Genomic DNA, 18,753 nt, shown 5'->3' on the forward strand with positions numbered 1-18,753 from the left:
TTGTTTTTCTTCCTCGACATTCTTTTTCAATTACTAAACATAGACCTAGTATCAATCTTTACCGTGACACTGATCGTGAATGCTTCATGTCATCGAGTTACTTTTCAACATTATAAAAAAAACATCGAAATATTCACAATGCGTGTAAATGTTTTATTTTTCAAATAATTAAGAAACATTATTGTTATAAAAAAAGTGTTTTTGTCGTATACATTACACTTTGCTCCCGTCTTCCTTGATTACAATTTTTACAAACGTGAAGAATACTGATGTTGAAGGATCCCTTACTGTGTCAAGCATTTTTGTACTCTGCACTCTGTTAACATGCCTGGTGTGTTTCTGACAGCTATGATTTATTTTTATTGTTTGTTGTAACTTTCTGCGCCACCCCAACTGGAGAAGTGTGAAAAAGAGTTTCATTGCCCATCGAATTTCTCCAGGATAAATAAAGATTCTGATTCCAATTCCGCTGTGCTGACACCATCGCTGCGCCCATCACCTGCTTTCACTCCCACAGTTTGCCACGAGGCCGGGCTCGGTAAACTCCAGCAACTCTGAGCCGTACACGCCGACGTCCGCTGGTAGCACAGCTGCCCTGGGCGCGAGCCCGCACCTGAGCGGGCGCGAGCGAACTGCTGGCAAGGACGCTCGTGTCTCCGGCACTCCAGTCCTCGCGGCCACATGTGAGCCCTGTTCTGTTTATCGGCGTTTGCGAGATGGTGGCAGAGCGTGGGAAGGCGCAGGGGATAAAGTTGCAGGCATGGTAACGATTCGCTCCCTCGCGATTCAATCCCTTTGCCACAAGTTGGGATTTAAAGCAAGAATCGATTCGACTTTGCTTTGTAGTAAATTTGGCACCTATGGTGGCTGCATGGGTCACGTAAATTGACGGCATTAAAAAAATGTTTGTGCAAATATAATTTCTGTAAAAATACCTATAATCGATGAATTGACGTGTCCACCTGTACTTTTACCCTGGGCCATGCTGTGGCGTTGCCATCTCCCAAGTGGTCTTTTATCATTTCAACTTAATCCCTCATGTTGTTGCCCATTTAATTTCAGCACGCGGTAATTGATGCGGTTGTATTTAAATGCGATATAGACTGAAATTGTCGTTACATGCGAAGTAACCCGTGCTTCTATCAGTGACTGTGTCCTCCTCTCTGTGAAGCGTCTTCATCAATACCGCTTTGTCTCTTTGTCTGCCCTGCACACCACTGTACTATTTTCCCTATTAAAAAAAGTAAATTATTCCAAGTCCTCTCAATGTAAGGAGCACCTTGAGTTGCAGACACGTGTAGACGCTATTATGAATCCCCATTGTAATTGTAACCAACGTTTAAAATAATAACAAACCTTTTATGAACGTTTCTCACATCCCTCTGTGCGAGAGTGAAAATTGGTACAAGGAAATGCCATGGCCTCAATGATTGTTAACATAAATTGTAGATAAATTGAGCCACTGTATTTTCATGAACAAATCACGTGAGATAGATACCACCACCGTTGTCACTAACACTGGCATATAACAGAAACATGCGAGTGTATAATAGCCCGACGCTTAAGGCAGTGGCTCTCTTCTTTTGAGATGATGATGAATGTTAGTATGGGTTTACTATGTCCCACTTTGCCCAATGGACGTCTGTCCTGTACAAAGGAAAACGAGGGGATCCTCATGAGACAATTGCCAACGCGTAAAAATAATTTCCATAACAATTTCATAAAAGTGAGTTTCTACGATCCTGTACCATTAAAAATGTATTGAGATTTTTGCACTGGAGTGAATGTAGTGACCCCTAGCAAGCTCGAGGGGTTACTTGAACCAGTTATCTGCAACATATATGATACAGATATATAATTTTTTGATTTGGAGCATTCATGGATTCGTATATATTAATAAATATCAATTAATCGATCCAGGTGAACTGTGCAATAGAGGCAATATATCGTGTGTCCCACTGGGTTTATTTAACCAATTGGGGGGAGCGGTAGTGTAGCGGTTAGCGTGCTGCGCTATAAACCTGGCGATCCGGGTTCGATTCCCGCTCACAGCCAACACCAGTGACAATTATCTGAACCGGTCCTGAGCTTCCCCTAGGTCGACTCAGCCTGAAATTAGTACCTGGTGCGGTGTGTAAACATCGCCACTGGGGAGAAAAAGGCGGTCGGGCGTGGTGCTGGCCACCCACCCCCTCGTGTACCGTTCTGGCCTTCATAGGTGCTCGCTGACAGCACTTGCCCCTACAGTCTGTTAAGGCTATACGGGGGATCTTTATTTATTTAACCTGTAATAGAGTTTTTTTGGGTTAGATCGCATAAATATATAATGTGTCGGTAAACCTTCCACCACCAGACACAGCCAACTAGTAAGGGTTGTCATGTAAACAGAACGTGGCCAATTCGTCACCAATACAGGACACCGGTGTGTTGGAGAGCCAAGCCACAACATTTACAATCTGAGTACGACGTTTCGCCAGTAATTACAACTAGCTTCATCATGCGACAGCCAGATTTTTGGAGAAGTCCACCTGTTTCATTCCTTATATAGAGGCATACATTATGCATGTGTAATAAAAGGACTCGAACACTTCTTTCTGTCTTCGTGTCCTTTATTTGGGGTTCGCGTTCTCCTTCCCACACGGCACTCCTCCTGAGACTCTCTCCCTGGCAGCCCCACATCTGCCTTCGCTCCCGTAGCCTTCCACGCTCCTGCAGCTCCGCTGCAGGCTCTTGGTACAGCCCTCTGGCTGCTCCCCCAGCAGCTCCATCTCTGCTCCCTGTTCCTCCGTGCGTGGCGATCTCGCCACCTCCCAATGTCAGCCCTTCGTGGCCTCTATGGCTATCTCGCCATTTCCTACCTCAGCCCTTCGTGGCCTCTGTGGCTATCTCGCCACTTCCTACCTCAATCCTCCACTCTCTCTTCCACCCCGCTGGCTGGCGCCGTCATGAGCCCCTCAGCCACCAGGCTGAGGCACGGCGACCACCCAACGTGTTCACCACCCTTCACTCCCCCGACTGACCCAGATAGCTTCCTGTCTCCCCGCTATAACTTCTCCCCCACGTCACCCTGACTCCTCCCTCTCGGATCGTCATATCCGCCCCGCCCATTTACGCCCGCATTACACTACCCTCCCCCGTAGAGAAAATCCCAGCCGTCCTCGGCTGAAACGGAACAAAATAATGCGGGCGAAGGCATCACAATCAGGAGTCCCCCAGACACAACGGAGATTATAACAACAACAACACAAGCAACGAAAGGGGAGGTATCAGGAACTGGAACAGAACACCGGCCTGTCCTCCGCACAACAACAACAAGAATAAGAATGGCACAATGAACAAAAACGGCAACTGACACGCAAGAACGGCCAACGCGCACAACCCAGAAATGTGATGTTTTAGTGCGTGTCCATGTTGCAGTTCCATCCGCTCGGCTCAAGTCCAACGTCAAAGAGCAAGTGGTAGAGCAGAACGACGAACGGTGCTCAATTGCTCCTTCAAGTCCTCATCCAGCTAGCACACCAGGTAACACCCAGTGCGACGGGAGCTGAAGAATCTGTGACGAGAAGGAGAATCCAATCCCCTGAGGCACAGCACAACAACGCACATCCGCCTGTCGTACACGACAGCCACCCGGCCTCAGGGTAGTGGAGATGATGTAAATCTGGCCCGCTTAAAAAAAAAACCCCCAATAATTACCCAAATTAACCGCGATCGATGCCCCAGTATTTACATTTTAACAACAATATTATTTACACGTGACAACAACAACAAAAATTCTGCTCTTACCCACCAGCAGTCCTCCCTTGAGGACCAGCACAGACCTCAGACGTACACAGCATGTACCCACAGTCACTCTCAACAAACCAACAAAACGCCTAATCGCACACCCTCGCGTGGAGAGAGCCACGCTCCCCAGCGGTGACGTTTAACTCGCCGTAACCCTCACCGTGGTCGTCAACCCACAGCAACATCCATTTACCATACTCTCGGCTAGTGCCATTTCGGGGAAGAGCAGCACTCGGCCATGCTCCTCCCTTACTATCCCATCAGCGATGGACACACACCAGCCTCTTATAGTCTGACGCTTTATAGCCCAGGGAAGGTTCATCCCCCGGCAATGCCAGACCCCATGGACTCCCCCCACGGGGCAATGTTCTCTTATAGAGACAATAACACCCTAACCCAGATCCCGTGAGCCCCCGGCACACCAGGTTCAGTCTGCCACCGCACAGCTGAACCATGACTCCCCGAGCCATATGAGCACATGGCCCATTAGTTTAAGACATACCACGGAGGTTTCGCCTCCGGGCTGTCAGGTCAGCCATCAGCCATAGGCCGATGTGACCACAACTCGTGCATCACCCACTCAACAATGGCAGGCATAACAGATGGAATATTTGCCCCACCCCGGTTTTTCCCGCGCGCTCAAAAATGGCGTCCCCCTTCGCCCAGCGCGTTCGCGCAATATCTCTCGCGCGCACTCAAAATGGCGGCCCTTTCCGCAAAGCGCATCGTCGCCATACCCCGCATGCGCGCAAAATGGCGGCCCAACGTGCGAACACGTGGCCAGTTTTCTCCATTCGTGCACCCCAGCTCCCCTTAGCTGGGGGTCACAAGACGCATCCCCCCGTCACGTTATAACAACCCCACCAACGATAGACGCACAGCCCCAGCTTGCTGCGCACAGCTGTCATATCGTGGAATTTTTAACCAATATTTTACCAACCACATTGGTTACACAACCCAACTCGCCAAGCAACTCGTGGCTGCATGCGATCAACCGAATACGCGACGCCACTTGCCGCCAATTTACGGTCCCATTAGCATTAACCTTTGAGACACCCACAACGGCGTCATCACGCACCCTCAAAGCGCGCTCTCTCTCAAAAAGCGCAATTACCCATAATATACACGAAATCTCGTGTGCACAACACCCATACAACCAAATATTTGGGTCCCCCTCGAATTTGTTACCAATTTCCAACAGGTACGCACAATATAATAACAATCCCAATTCCAATAATCAACCACTGCATCGCACCCCATAACCATACAGAACGGTATAACAGCACATACAATCAGCATATTGCGATCACACGCGTACATTTAAACACAATAGCAAGCAGATCTGCAGGCAACCAACACACCATTAATCCTGTCGTAACTTTGCAGCAACAACACAATTATTCTCTCTCTTGCAACAATCGCATCGCACACAGCACCTCGCAGCACAATACACCAAAAAAAAAATATATATTTTTTTCCAATTAAGCCCATCGCACAAGGTAACCCACAAATAATACAGCGCAAGATACCCGACGCTCCCAAGTTAATAATTAACTTCACCATCAAGATAACAACTCCACGCAGCAGCGCACACACACAATTTGACACTCAGCAAATACAGCAGACTCTCCGTCCATTCTCAACACACGCACACACTTATATTGACACCAAGCAACAAGCAGATAGCGCGTTCATCGTTGTTACACACACATACACACAGTCCGAACCGCGCTCCGCACAATCGAGTCATAAGAGAAAACCAAAATAGCCCCCCCGGCCCTCGAAAGATGAGTGAGGTGTGTGTTAAGGCCGGGTGCGTATCGTTATGACTCGCCCGGGGCTGCAGCAAGAAGAGGACGGCAGGGTGGCAACTTGAGACGCCTCGCAGAACTCGTTCGGCGACTTGACGGCTCCGTTGTCACGCACCCGAGCCAGGACGGGAAGCTCCCGCCCCAGCAGCTGCAGCATCGGCGTCTTCTCATCGCAGCACCCCCTCGAAAAACAGCAGCTCACAGCAGGCTGCTCACCCCGCGGCACCTCCAGATGGCAGCGCAAGGCTGCCTCTCCGCCGCGATGTTGAAGATGGCGGCGTCCTCCCGCCGCGGTGAAGACAAGATGGCGGCTTCCCGCCGTTTTTCCCCTGCCACGCCCAAGATGGCGTCTTCGTGCCACGTGGCAATGGCGCTCACAGCGCAGGAAAGGCAGAGGCCTGCGGATCACCACCGGGCCTCCCCGTCGTCGTCCTCGGCGTGGTGAACTCACACAGTCGCGCCAGCACGATTTTCAAGGTCCCCATCTGCATCACCATCTGTCTCCATCGTAAGTTGGCGTCCTCCGGCACAGACAGGTCCACCGACGCGTCGACACCTTGCTCACCCGGACCCGTACTCGTTCCAGAACGGATCTCCTCTTCCATCGCAGGCAGGTCCACCGTCTGAGGAAGGTCGTCGTCGTCGGATGATGTAGCAGGAATATTCTTTTTTTTTTTTTTCTTTCTCTCAGTTGTTTTGAGATGCCGTTTCACTTCTGACTCCAGTGTAATAAAAGGACTCGAACACTTCTTTCTGTCTTCGTGTCCTTTATTTGGGGTTCGCGTTCTCCTTCCCACACGGCACTCCTCCTGAGACTCTCTCCCTGGCAGCCCCACATCTGCCTTCGCTCCCGTAGCCTTCCACGCTCCTGCAGCTCCGCTGCAGGCTCTTGGTACAGCCCTCTGGCTGCTCCCCCAGCAGCTCCATCTCTGCTCCCTGTTCCTCCGTGCGTGGCGATCTCGCCACCTCCCAATGTCAGCCCTTCGTGGCCTCTATGGCTATCTCGCCATTTCCTACCTCAGCCCTTCGTGGCCTCTGTGGCTATCTCGCCACTTCCTACCTCAATCCTCCACTCTCTCTTCCACCCCGCTGGCTGGCGCCGTCATGAGCCCCTCAGCCACCAGGCTGAGGCACGGCGACCACCCAACGTGTTCACCACCCTTCACTCCCCCGACTGACCCAGATAGCTTCCTGTCTCCCCGCTATAACTTCTCCCCCACGTCACCCTGACTCCTCCCTCTCGGATCGTCATATCCGCCCCGCCCATTTACAGCCCGCATTACACATGCGCATTATGCGGGCCCATTGATCTTGTCCTTCCTGTCCATTGTGTGTATTAAAACAGCCGTACCAACAGTAAACCCTATTGAAGTATGGTGGCCTGTATAGGCATGCGTTTAAACAATGTATTATTCGCTTCCACGCAGCACTAAATATAGAATATGACCCCTATATTCTTGATGTTCCTTATGAAACAATCGGAGTGGCAGAGCATTAGCTTAAAAGTTTTCATGCATTCGCTTTCTTCTGTCTGTCTTAGGGATACGATAAATCTCGTAAAGATTATCCGATATGAGTGCCACATTAGTATGAAGTTTTTGTTGCTATTCAACGACTTTCTCTTTAGAACACTGGCCAAATTGATCAAAGGGTTTTTCAAAACTTGAAGACAAAATCCAGCACTCGAAGAATTTGCCTTAGCATCTGTGCCCTTGTGGTATCTGTGTCCCCGCGGCTCCCCTCCCCTGTGCCATCTCGTGTCACGTGCCGCCTAACGTCATCTTTGTTGTTCAGCTTATCGCTGCTTGAGACCTTTCAAGAACAAATTCATGTTGGAAAGTTATTACGGAATCCATGCACATTCACGGTTTTTATTATTTGCTTGTTTGCCTTCGGTCTGACAGTCCAATGTGTATACGCCAACAAAAGTTGCCTCCATCACCCATCCCTGAAGCCTCGTGCCCATCTGCTGTTCTACTCTTGCCCCCCTTGCCTTGCATTTTAACCTTCTCCCTAGGGCGATGCTCATTGATCTAGGAGGGGCTGGCGTTGCTCCTAAGAGCGAGCCAGCGGCAGGAACGACGTCTGCTTATTTTCTTTTTACGTCTGGGTCTGCTGGCGCAGCGTCCGCATTGTATTGATGTCGCTGCGCCTTTTGTGATCCTGCGCAATCTTAACAAGCGCTTGCTTATGAGCCACCTCAAAGTCACCGGGGTGTAAATGCAAACTGGCACGCTTTGTGCGTTTGATGGTGTGCTTCAAGTACGGGCAAGTCCTGGCTTGCTATGCCTCGCGTTTGCAAAGAGGCGGTCGAGAATGCACCCTTGAACCCTTGCGCTTAACAAATAGGCTTGGGCAGAAATGAGAGCACTCGTGGGTTTTTTGCGTGCGTTAAATTGTTGCTCTTCAGAGGCCAGCATGAAACCAAATAACCCAGTTGTTGCCGGTCCACACTTGTGTACGCTTCGTGCGTTCTGTACCATTACACTTGCACAGTGTAGCTGCGGTACGTGAAAAAAAAATATCCGTGTGCTTTTGAGTTTGGACATTTATCCTGCAAGTAAAAAACACGTGATCCTCATGTTTCTTTCTGTGCTTGCAAATGTAACGTGTGTTTTTATAAATAAAATAATTTATAGTTGTATCATTTAATATGGAGTGGCACAAGAGTGGTTTGCGCTCTACGCTGTGAACCTACGACCTGAGTTTCGATCCATGGCCAGAGCTACCAGTGATGTCTGAACCAGTATTGGGCTCGGCTTAGAACTACACACCTGTCAACCCATACGGTTTACCCGTATTCTTTTACAGGAAAATTGAGTTTTCAGATCCATACGGCGTACAGCCCTTTCAATACAGGCACAATTTATTGTCTTCGTATTTCTCCCTTGTGATGGGACTTTGTGGGATGAACGTTGAGATTCATAAGGGCACAGAGTGACCAATAAGCTCTGAATTGAGCTGTAATAAGGTAGGCACTGATAAGGGGTTGACATGTATGGAACTATGGTAAAAACAACCCCGCATGACCGACACAGCATGGATAGGCCTTCATCCTTCAGTGGATTGACCAAGCTGTGACAAATAGGAGTGCGGTAGCATCGCTGGAGGGTGCTGTGGCAGCACTTCTGATGGTGACTTTTGGTTCTTCGTCTCAAACAATGCTTCGAACTCATGTGGGGGTCAGACCAGGATACGCGACCTAGGTATGCGTCTATAAAACAACTGTATTTTTAGTTTGCCTTACAATTTGCATGCTTTAAAAATATATATTGTTGCTCTTTCAAATCACCTTGAATGCAACTGAATCTTGTGAGATCTTAGAAGCTAAGCAGGGCTGAGCATGCTTAGTATGCAGATGGGGGTGTTGGACAGAGGTCGCAATCGGGTACCCGATACCCGTACCCGACCCGATACCCGGCTACCCGTACCCGGCTGGGTATGGGTACGGGTAGCCGTTTGTGACCCTGGTGCGTACGGGTATGGGTAAGGAATCAAAACCCGTTTGCGACCTCTGGTGTCGGGGTTCGTAGATTTGAGCTGTAAGGTGACCAGGAGATAGCAGTGAAGCGATGGAGTCTTGACTCAACCAATGCCGGGGCTTTGAGTGTCGTGCCATACATAGTACTGTATGCGTGAGTTTTCTTCACATTCCGTTTTCCTCCCACGCGTGAAAAAACTATCGCGGAATCGGCCAAACATTGCAACGCAGGACAATCTTGAAAAAAGTCTCAAGACTTGAATCTCTCCTGCATGAAATGCTTGATTGTTTATTATTATTGATCACACCTTTTTTTGCGTGTACATTTTCTCGATCTAGACGCGGCGGTGACGCCACCCGGCAGGCCGGCGGTGGAGGTGGCGGGAACGCTGGCACAGCGAGTGGCGGACGTGGTGCAGAACGGCGAGACACACCGAATGCTCACCCCCTTCCAGGTCGACTTCATCCGTGGCATGATCGAGGACACCATGGAGACCTACACGTACGTGCGTCTCTCCTGGGGGGCGCCCCCCCTTGCGTCGTTTCTGTTCTCACTCTTGTTGTTGCGCGGCGACAAACCTTCCGTTGAGAAGTCTTGCGGCGAGCAGTGCTTCATGTTATATCAGATAACCGCCTAGGAAGATTGTCGCACGCCTACTTCTGTGTTCCCCTTGTCATAGGGGACATTTTTATGATTGTGATGTACTCATTTTGGGGATAAAATAACGAATTTCATAATTCATTATCTCAAGTATAAATTGATGGAATCTTGTTTTTTGTGGTTTCTTAGTCAGATACATTGGCAATGCCTTTGATCGAGCATTTTGACAGCAAGAGTTGTAGTGGCTCACCTACATTTGTGAAAAATTATCATTTGAAAGGCATAGGCCAAGCCCTAATCCCATTTGAAATAGGTTTTCCGAGATGAAAATTTTACGCGATTATTATTATCGTTGAGAGGGCTACCAATTTGTGTTTGTCATGCAGGGATGCATTCCATCGGGACATGGTGAACCTGCAGGTGGAGATGCTGCGGCAGTTTGAGATGCAACAGGTGAGTCGGCACGCCGCTGTGAAACAATCCAGGGTGTGCGCATATAGTTAGCAATTCAGATTTGTCAGCTCCATCGTTCAGAGCGACGTCAACCGGAGTAGACCGAGGGTATCGTCACTGTTTCTGCGTCCTCTGGGTCACATGCTGAAAGCGGAACCTATTGTACAGCCCTTTCTTCAATCTGCCGCCGGATGAGGGCCTTTTGCGCCGTACCAGCCGTGGAGGCTATTTATTTGGTCATTGTGGTTTGTTGAAGGCAGCGAGAATAGATGTTTGGGGTGGCGAGACGTTATAACTACCTCGCCTGGTATACAGGGAGTTTGCATGTTCTCCCCGTGGTTGTGTGGATTTTTCTCCGGGTCCTCCGGTTTTCCCCCTCCACATCTAGAAACACGCGTTTCGACTATTTGGCTGTAATATATTTCCACGTGATAAGCCACTTGGTCGAGCTATCATTTGTGGCCAGGTCGCTTCTAAAGAAGAGAGATGTATAGCTCAGTGGTCCTTACCTGGTAAAATAAAATAAAAAATATAGTTAAATAGAGTTTGCTTATAGTGCAGTACATCAATGGATTTTCCCCGCATTGCAGCTTGAGTCACGCTCATTGACACACGCGCGGTTTGCATGCAAATGAATTGTCACTGCGCTGTGTTCAAGACCTATATGTGTTTGGCTCGGTGTCCTTAGTAGTGGGCGCCCGTTGGCATGTGCACTTCTGTTTTGGTTACGTGGATAATGCGTTTGGAATGAGACTGCCGAATGCAACAGTACAATCTGGCTCTGCCTTTGCAAAAAATGCTAAATTATCTCTTGCACAATGAGAACTGATGCTGTAAAGCAGCTTGAATCGGCTCAGTAGTTTGTTTGCCAGGGAATAAGGCGTGCTGTTCATTTTGCTTTTTGAAGTTAATCCAGCATATAAAATAAACATTCTGAGTATCCTAATGTTACTTGCCAGTAGGTTTGTTTGATTTTTCTGGAACAGTATGTGTGCATGAGTGTCATTTGTTATTCCCAACACTAAGTCAGAGATGTTGGGAATATAACAAAGTAAGAAACATCTGATGTTATGCTTAGCATGATGCTCGTCCTAACTTTCACATGGCCAGCAATTCGAATTAACTCCTTTTCTCAGTTTTATTTAAAGTTAACATGAGAATAAACTGTGCTTGCACGAGTCTGTGTATGCGGGTGTGTGTGAAGGCGGTCGGGCGTGTAGCTGGCCACCAAACCCGCTCATGTGCCATGCCGGCCTTCATAGGTGCCCACTAACAGCACTGCCCCTACAGTCTGTCAAGGCTACACAGGGGATTTTTGTCTTTGTGGGCATGTGTATGTATTTCTATATTTTGTGTGTCTGCATGTATGAGGAAATGTGGTTAACCCACTGCGCTCCGAACGTTTGTTTCCCATCCAATACCAATTTCGGTGGCAAGTGATATCTGAACTGGTTCTGGGCCTATTTCGATTTAAAGCTTTCGTGACTGCAGGGATTCATCTTCTTGGTTCTTTCGGTAAAGTCACGTAGAAGGGAAGTAATAAAATAATAAAAATAAAACATAATAAAATTATTCTCACGACGTTTCGGCCACAACGCAAGCACCCGTCCTCAGGTGAAGAATGAAACACCACCAAGCTTGGAGCGTATATTTAAGCTGGGTTGGAGGGGGGAAGAAGAGCGCCTTGACAAAATAATTTGCATATCAAGAGGAATTTAGCATATTTATGGTCAAGGCGCTCTTCTTCCCCCCTCCAACCCAGCTTAAATATACGCTCCAAGCTTGGTGGTGTTTCAGTCTTCACCTGAGGACGGCTGCTTGCGTTGTGGCCGAAACGTCGTGAGAATTATTTTATTATGTTTTATTTTTATTATTTTATTACTTCCCTTCTACGTGACTTTACCGAAAGAACCAAGAACATGGTTCTGGGCCCTCATCTGGGTTGACTCAGTACATGGTGCGATGTGCAAACATCAGCGCTGTGGAGAAGAAGGTGGCTAGGCGTGGTTCTGGCCAGACCACAGCCTCGTACGCTCTGCCAGCCTTCGTAGGTGCTCGCGAACAGCACTTGCCTCAACGGTCTGTGTATGCTATATGGGAAATTTTTGTCTTTGTCTGCATGTGTGGCAGCATGGGTCTTTGTAGGGTATGCGTTTATACGTGATTGTATGTTATATGTGTGTGCGCGTGTGCTTGGACTCACCGGACCGTTCAAGAACGTGATGGAGTCCCTCCTGGAGCGCTACTCCATCAACTACACCCTCGTCGCCGAGATCGAGCGCCTACGCGAGGAGAACAAGAAGCTTCGCTCCAACTACTGACCTCTGACCTTGTCGAAAATTAGATCCACATCCGAGCGATAGGTTGCTCAACTCGATTGCGTGCAACTGAAACGCATGTGTGGATGTCTCCAGCAACCGTTGTTCAAAGCCGAGAGACACTCTACTTTCAAGCATTGATCAGCCCAGCGATTTGTAGCGACGTAATTTCGTCGTGCGCTGCACACTTGCGAACTTTCAGTCCGTCGTTCCAATCATAGATGCGGCGTTTCATTTTGTCGTGGCTTTTAATTTCCTTTTTCCGCAACTACTCGCTCGGATCTGGACAAAGCAGTTGCGAGCGATTACTTGGCGCGATTTGATTGCGCAACTGTTGGCTTCAGTTTTGGGCCACGTTAAAGACGACTACTGACCCTCTCCCATCCACTTCTGCTGGAAGTTTTAAAGCAATATGTGTGGAGATAACATTCACCATGGACGAACAGCAATAACCATTCGTGTTCTATGTCCCTCTTGTAACACTCTCATTGCCATTTACCTGTATATATATGTCTATATTAATGTGGGGAGCAGTAGTGTAGCGGTTAACACGCTGCGCTACGAAGCCAGCGACCCAAGTTCGATTCCCGCTCACGGCCACCACAAGTGACGAATATCTGAACCAGTCCTGGGCCTCCCTAAGGTCGTCTCAGCTTTAAAGTGATTACCTGGTGTGGTGTGTAAAAACATCGCCACAGGCGAGACGAATGCGGTCGGGCGTGGTGCTGGCCACCCACCCCCTCGTGTACCGTGCTGGCCTTTAAAGGTGCTCACGAACAGCACTTATCTAAAAAAGGCTGTTTAGGCTTTCAGGGGGATCTTTATATATTCACATGTGTGTGTATATATGTATATTTATGTACCTGTCCATGCCTGATAAAAACGTGATTAAGGGCTATACATTTTGAAAAGCACATTGAGGGTACTGTACCATCATAGCAGAAATTGTTCAGAAAAACGTGCCCAAATTCTTGCGATAAGAACCTTGTTTGCGTAGGTCACTTGGCTCATGAGTGGAAGGCAAACTGTCGGTCACGTGATCGCACGAAAAAATGTCCATAGCCGCGGGGAGTATGTGGATATGCCACACTCCTGTATGCAGATAATGCAGTAGCAGCACTGGTGAAAACGTGGAACTTTTGTAATTAAGACTGCCTGCCTGCACTGGCGGAGCCAGTGGGGGTGGGGTGGCACGTGCCCCCCCCAATGATCCGATCGAAATCCCTAATTTCGATCGGATCATTGGGGTTTATTAGTAATAAATCGGCATTTTGCGACCCCCATTGCCACTGTGTAGCATATTATGTGACAGGACAATAGTCTGAGTCCATAATCGGAAATAAGTAACGGCAAAGCAGTTATAAGTGACTCACAGAATTGTGCGCAGTTGCGTATGCAGTACACGACTTCCCTAAAGGCAAACACCTTCAGCGAGCGCGATGCCGATCACACAACGCGGTTCGAATTCGACCCTCGATCGATGGCTGCACCATCGCCGCACACGCGTCGAATCAAAAGCAAGGGACAAGTCCTTACTAACAACTATTATTTTTCATTGCTGGAGGGGTTGCCCCCCCTTAACGTGGTCCGGTATCATCGGCTTTGAAGGGCATGAGACATTTAAACCGTATTCATCGAGTGCTAATGCCTCATTGGTTGTGACCGCACAAAACACAAGAAATCAAATGTTAAAACAGGCTGTGGGGTGCAGTTTTATCTGAACATGTACAATTAAAACCGGGGGGGGGGGGGGTCTTTATAAAGGAGTTTATCAATAAGTAGCACGTCGGTTAGATATTAACAGCCATAACCTGCCTGGACGAGTTTTGAAAAATTCCAGCGTGGTGCAGTAAGCTATCATCAAAAAATGATTACAGTACCTGCAATCTACAAGTCTTCCGAGTTGTACAAAACTAAACAGCACAGTTTCTTTAGCCGTACATTGTAAAAAGAGACACGGGGGGGTGGGGGTGTGGAAAATGTATGAATGCATTTATAGTAATTCGAACTTTAATATTTGTGTTAATTTAACAGTTTTTGCTCACTCGGTCTGGTTGGAGCGAGCGGTTCTGTGGGAGGTCGGTAAACTTACCCCCCCCCAGAGTACAGTGACAGAAAATAACCACATTTCGTGTGTGTGCTGTGTCATGTGTAAAAAAAAAGGGTCCTGATTAAGTAGGCTGTTTTTTTTATGAGTGCCTTTCCTTAATCCGTCAGTGTGAACCCCTCCCAACGGAGGAATACCGTTACACGTCAAGATGTTAAGAAGCTCTTGAGTCGGTGCCTTGGTCTTGTAGAGGTTTTGAAAGGAATGAAAAGTAAAAAAAAACCTCAACTGTTGAAACCTCTCTGCATTCATCCTGATTTGTACCTAGCACCATTTTTCGACATCAAACGTACCATTCTTGTCCTTATAGTATGCCTGTTCAACCTCTTATTTGATCGTATTCAATGGGTATGCATTCGGATGCATATTTTTAATGCCAGCCTTTGTACGAGTTGGCGTTCCGTGTTTGGTATGGCACTTAATAAACTGACGATTATTCATGATGCAGAATTGCGCAGCTGTGAAAAAAAAATCCCATCAATGTCTGTCCACGAGCGTAGGCCATTGTGTGCCTGCGCCATTTAAACACTGCCGCCCACATTTACGAAGTTACGGAATGTTTCTTTGCACTTTTCAAAGGCCACCCCTTCGATTATAACCACAGTGTGTTGACTTATCTTCAACGGCGCCATTACATGGCAGTATCTGGCTTGCTATAATTAGAGCACTCGATTTGCAGTTGGAAGCTTGTGAGTTTAAATATCAATCGGGAGTTGACTCATCCCGTCATTTGCCCGATGTTGATAGAGTTAAGCACACTTCGTGGGAAGTCGGCAATAGTTTTTGGTTTTCAAAGAACTGGCCCCTGCCATGGGAATGTGGAATTTTCCTCCACTTGCTCAGGGCAAGCCGAATTGTATGCTCACTTGTTGCAGGCAGACTGCCCAATCTTGAGTCGTGCAATACATGAGAGTGGGCATTCAAGAGTGAGTGGCTGGCCAGGTTTGCAAACTGAAGGGCCCTAACAACATTCGAGTACAGAATACATAGTTTGTACCTAATTCTAAAGATCCATTGTAAATCGTGCCTAGAATGAACAAAAAACATGATCGTGACAAATGAGAGTATAATTTCAAGAGCAGAATAATTTCAATGGGCGCGAATTTTGACTTAAAGCTTTCGTGACTGCAGGAATTCATACTCTGCGTCTTTCGGTAAGGTCAGCAGTTCGCCTGCTGGAATTTTTTGACCCGAGGACGATTGCTTGTGTTGCGATCGAAACGTATTTTTTTCATTTTTTCCATTTTTTCATTATTTTTCTATCTACTTGACTTTGCCGAAAGACCCAAAGAGTATGGGCACGAATTTCTGTACGTTTCCGCCAGGCCTGGGTACAATAGAAATGTAAAGAGTCACCATCCTGGCGGTTCGATAAATTGTCGCGATTCAGAATTGCAATTTGATGAGTGATCCATGCTGTGAATACAATGGCTAGGGTCAAATGAATTCCATGCTGTGAATACAATGGCTGGGGTCAAATTAATTCGATAACATGCGGCAAGCCCTTTTGTGAACTGAACGCCTCCCTACGTCAGTTAGGGTGGTGTTTGACCATACTTCCCCACCACGGGTTAGTCAATGGCCGTACCCCAAGCCCAGCCACTAATGTGAGCTGCAGCCAGGAATCCGACATACCGTCCTCACTGGCTATATAGTGTGGTGCGCGTACCACGGCACCACCAATCCCTCCACATGCAACGTATGTTGAACTTCTTTCGCACCGTACGTAGTCGACCGTGATGATCGGAGGTGCGGGGGAAGGACGACAAACTAAACACAAACGTATGGATATAACAACGTCGGTTAATCTTAATGCGTATATCTTGAGTGTAAAGGTCACAGTCGGTGACACAACGCACCGTAAGTCCTCTGGTGTGTGATACATTGCATTGAGCACGAGGGCCGGTGGCGATGTTTGTCCCAGACGCTAGGGGTTGCTGTGTTTCTGTGTTGCCCAGTGGGGTGAGTGATGGGCATTCTCTGGCTGTCTCTTTTGTGACTCCATTTGGATTGGCGAGCTCTACGTTTAGCAATCATCAGGTGGGCGCGGTGTGTAACAGATGAAGTTGTATTTGGACAGAGATACATGGGTCAAACTCAAAAATGTACTTTTTTTAAAACCATTATTTAAATCACGTCGAGCAAGGCACTAAATAAAAGAGTATTAAGTAATTTTTTATTTAGACAGGTGAGAACTCAGAAGAACAGAATGTCTAATTTGCAAGAATGACCCACATCACCAAGTGACAGAAGCAAAACAAGATAAAGTACCGCAACATATAAATTATAACAAAGTGTTGGCTAATATTGTCCCAAAAGATTTGAATGTGTTGCCACACTCAATTCAAGCAGACCACCATTATCATCATTATTCTTATGTGATTGTAAATGTGGCTGTATGTGGTACAGTCATCATCACAATTGTTAAACATGTTCTATCCACTGCTGGACGAAGACCTCCCCAAGCTGACACAGTCTCGTGATGTGTCGCTTCAGTATCTGCACGCAAAAAATGAATACATCGAATCCACATTGGTCATGAACACCGCCTTTTGACAAAAAAATATATATGAGGCTGATGTTTTTGGCAATGTAATTTCTCTCTGCCCGGATAATGTCTCCAGCAATTATCTTCCTTTGTTCAGTGAACATATCGTACGTGCCTTGTATTGTTCGTATTAATGTTTGCCCTGATACTGATATAAATTACAAACGATGGGATGAAACTTGAGGTGTGTGTGGTATCCAGCCAGCCCACCACATCCCTTCAGAGGCAAGAGGTCGTTAGTTCAAGCGAGTTTTGTGCAACTCCCAGAGCCACTGGACTGCTGCAAAGGAGACAGCAGCAGTGCAGCGCGTGGATTCATGAACCCATCTGTGTGGGCCCTTTGAGCGTTATCATCGTGTGTGGTGGGTTCTCTGGGGATTCTCCGGTTCCCTTTCACGTGCAACCAAAACGCGAACTAATGAGTTGGACGACAACAACAAAAATCACAATGTAGGACCCCTCTGAAAAATTTAGTTTGAAACTTGAGCCCCTTCGTGGATAAATACATTAATAATAAACAGTGCGGTCGGGGCAGGGTAGTTTACACCGCCGTTATATGAACATAAATGACCGTCTTATTTCTCAAGACGATCATTGGGCCAGGGCTTGTCTCCAATAACAGCTCTGAGTCGCTGGTGTAAATACCACATTCCTGGAGTCCTGATCCCATAGGAGTGCCGCTTTTGGCTAATTCCCACCCCTCTTGAGATTAAAAGATATAGGGTTGAATGTCATGCGACAATCTCATTGCAAAGGACATGGGAAGGTCTTTCTGCTTTCCAACCGTGTAATGCAAAGTTAATGCCTCTGGGCCGTTCTGTAACGCACAGAGCGCACCGTTATGTGAGATTTCCGAAGGGATTCTTCTTTTCATGACATGACATCGATAGCACAATTGCAATAAACGGGGCGGGCGGGGGGGGGTGACAAATCAATGGATATACAAACAAACAAAAACAATTGCATTGATAACATTTATCCTCATGAAATATGTACTGGTGTGTGTTGTGATGCTCAATAACAAAACAAGTCCTTCTAAGAGAAAAGAGCACAACCACTTGATTTCCAAACAAGGTGGTATACTCAACTCGTATCAAACCTGCAATGACAGCTGATGGGCCGAATTGAGCCGTGACTTGGAGCCGAACTCGCCGCTCGCCTTTCAACGTTTCCACCGCCTCTTGAGTCGTCTCCGGGCGCCTCGTTGTGGGGGACGCCACCGCTTGGCAGTCGATTGAGGAGAGACCCCTGCCTGCTTGCCCCCCTGTCTGTGCAGAATCGTTCCGCTTGCCCAGTGATTGCAGCAATGAGCTCGGAGAGCGTAATTATACCTGCGAGCGCTACACGCTGTCTAGGCTTCCCGTGCTGAAATATTTAACAACGCCCGCCTATCGCTTACTCATTGTGTGTGTGTGTTTTTTTTAACACTCCAGAGGCACTGCAAAGAGGAGCGGCGCTCAAAAATATAATCTGAGAAGGCCGTAGCATTGCCGTTGTGCGGTTTGGGGTGAAAAGTATTCGCCAAACATGTGCTCGCCCCGGCAGCTTATCCCCAGCCGTCTAGTCAACCATCCGTCAGTAATAATCGCCATCTCACCGACCTTAACCCTGACCAACACGCCACTGTAGCGTTGACCCCGAAGCCGAG

General features: G+C 47.7%; 1 protein-coding gene across 5 annotated transcripts in view; it reads left to right on the plus strand.

Annotated features, from left to right (window-relative positions):
- The window catches only part of NEDD1 (NEDD1 gamma-tubulin ring complex targeting factor), a 28,270-nt gene extending 13,270 nt beyond the window's left edge, over window positions 1-15,000 (plus strand). For all 5 annotated transcript variants that reach the window (XM_061567321.1, XM_061567325.1, XM_061567324.1 and 2 more), the window contains 4 exons: window positions 518-683; window positions 9,418-9,580; window positions 10,066-10,132; window positions 12,349-15,000. In XM_061567321.1, coding sequence (XP_061423305.1) covers window positions 518-683; window positions 9,418-9,580; window positions 10,066-10,132; window positions 12,349-12,453 — 501 coding nt within the window. In that variant the 3' untranslated portion in view covers window positions 12,454-15,000. The remainder of the gene's footprint in view (window positions 1-517; window positions 684-9,417; window positions 9,581-10,065; window positions 10,133-12,348) is intronic.
- Window positions 15,001-18,753: the final 3,753 nt, after the last annotated feature.

Source organism: Lethenteron reissneri, chromosome 38, assembly GCF_015708825.2.
Source record: "Lethenteron reissneri isolate LAM-NWPU_2019-01 chromosome 38, ASM1570882v1, whole genome shotgun sequence".
In the NCBI taxonomy this organism is placed as follows: Eukaryota; Metazoa; Chordata; class Hyperoartia; order Petromyzontiformes; family Petromyzontidae; genus Lethenteron; species Lethenteron reissneri.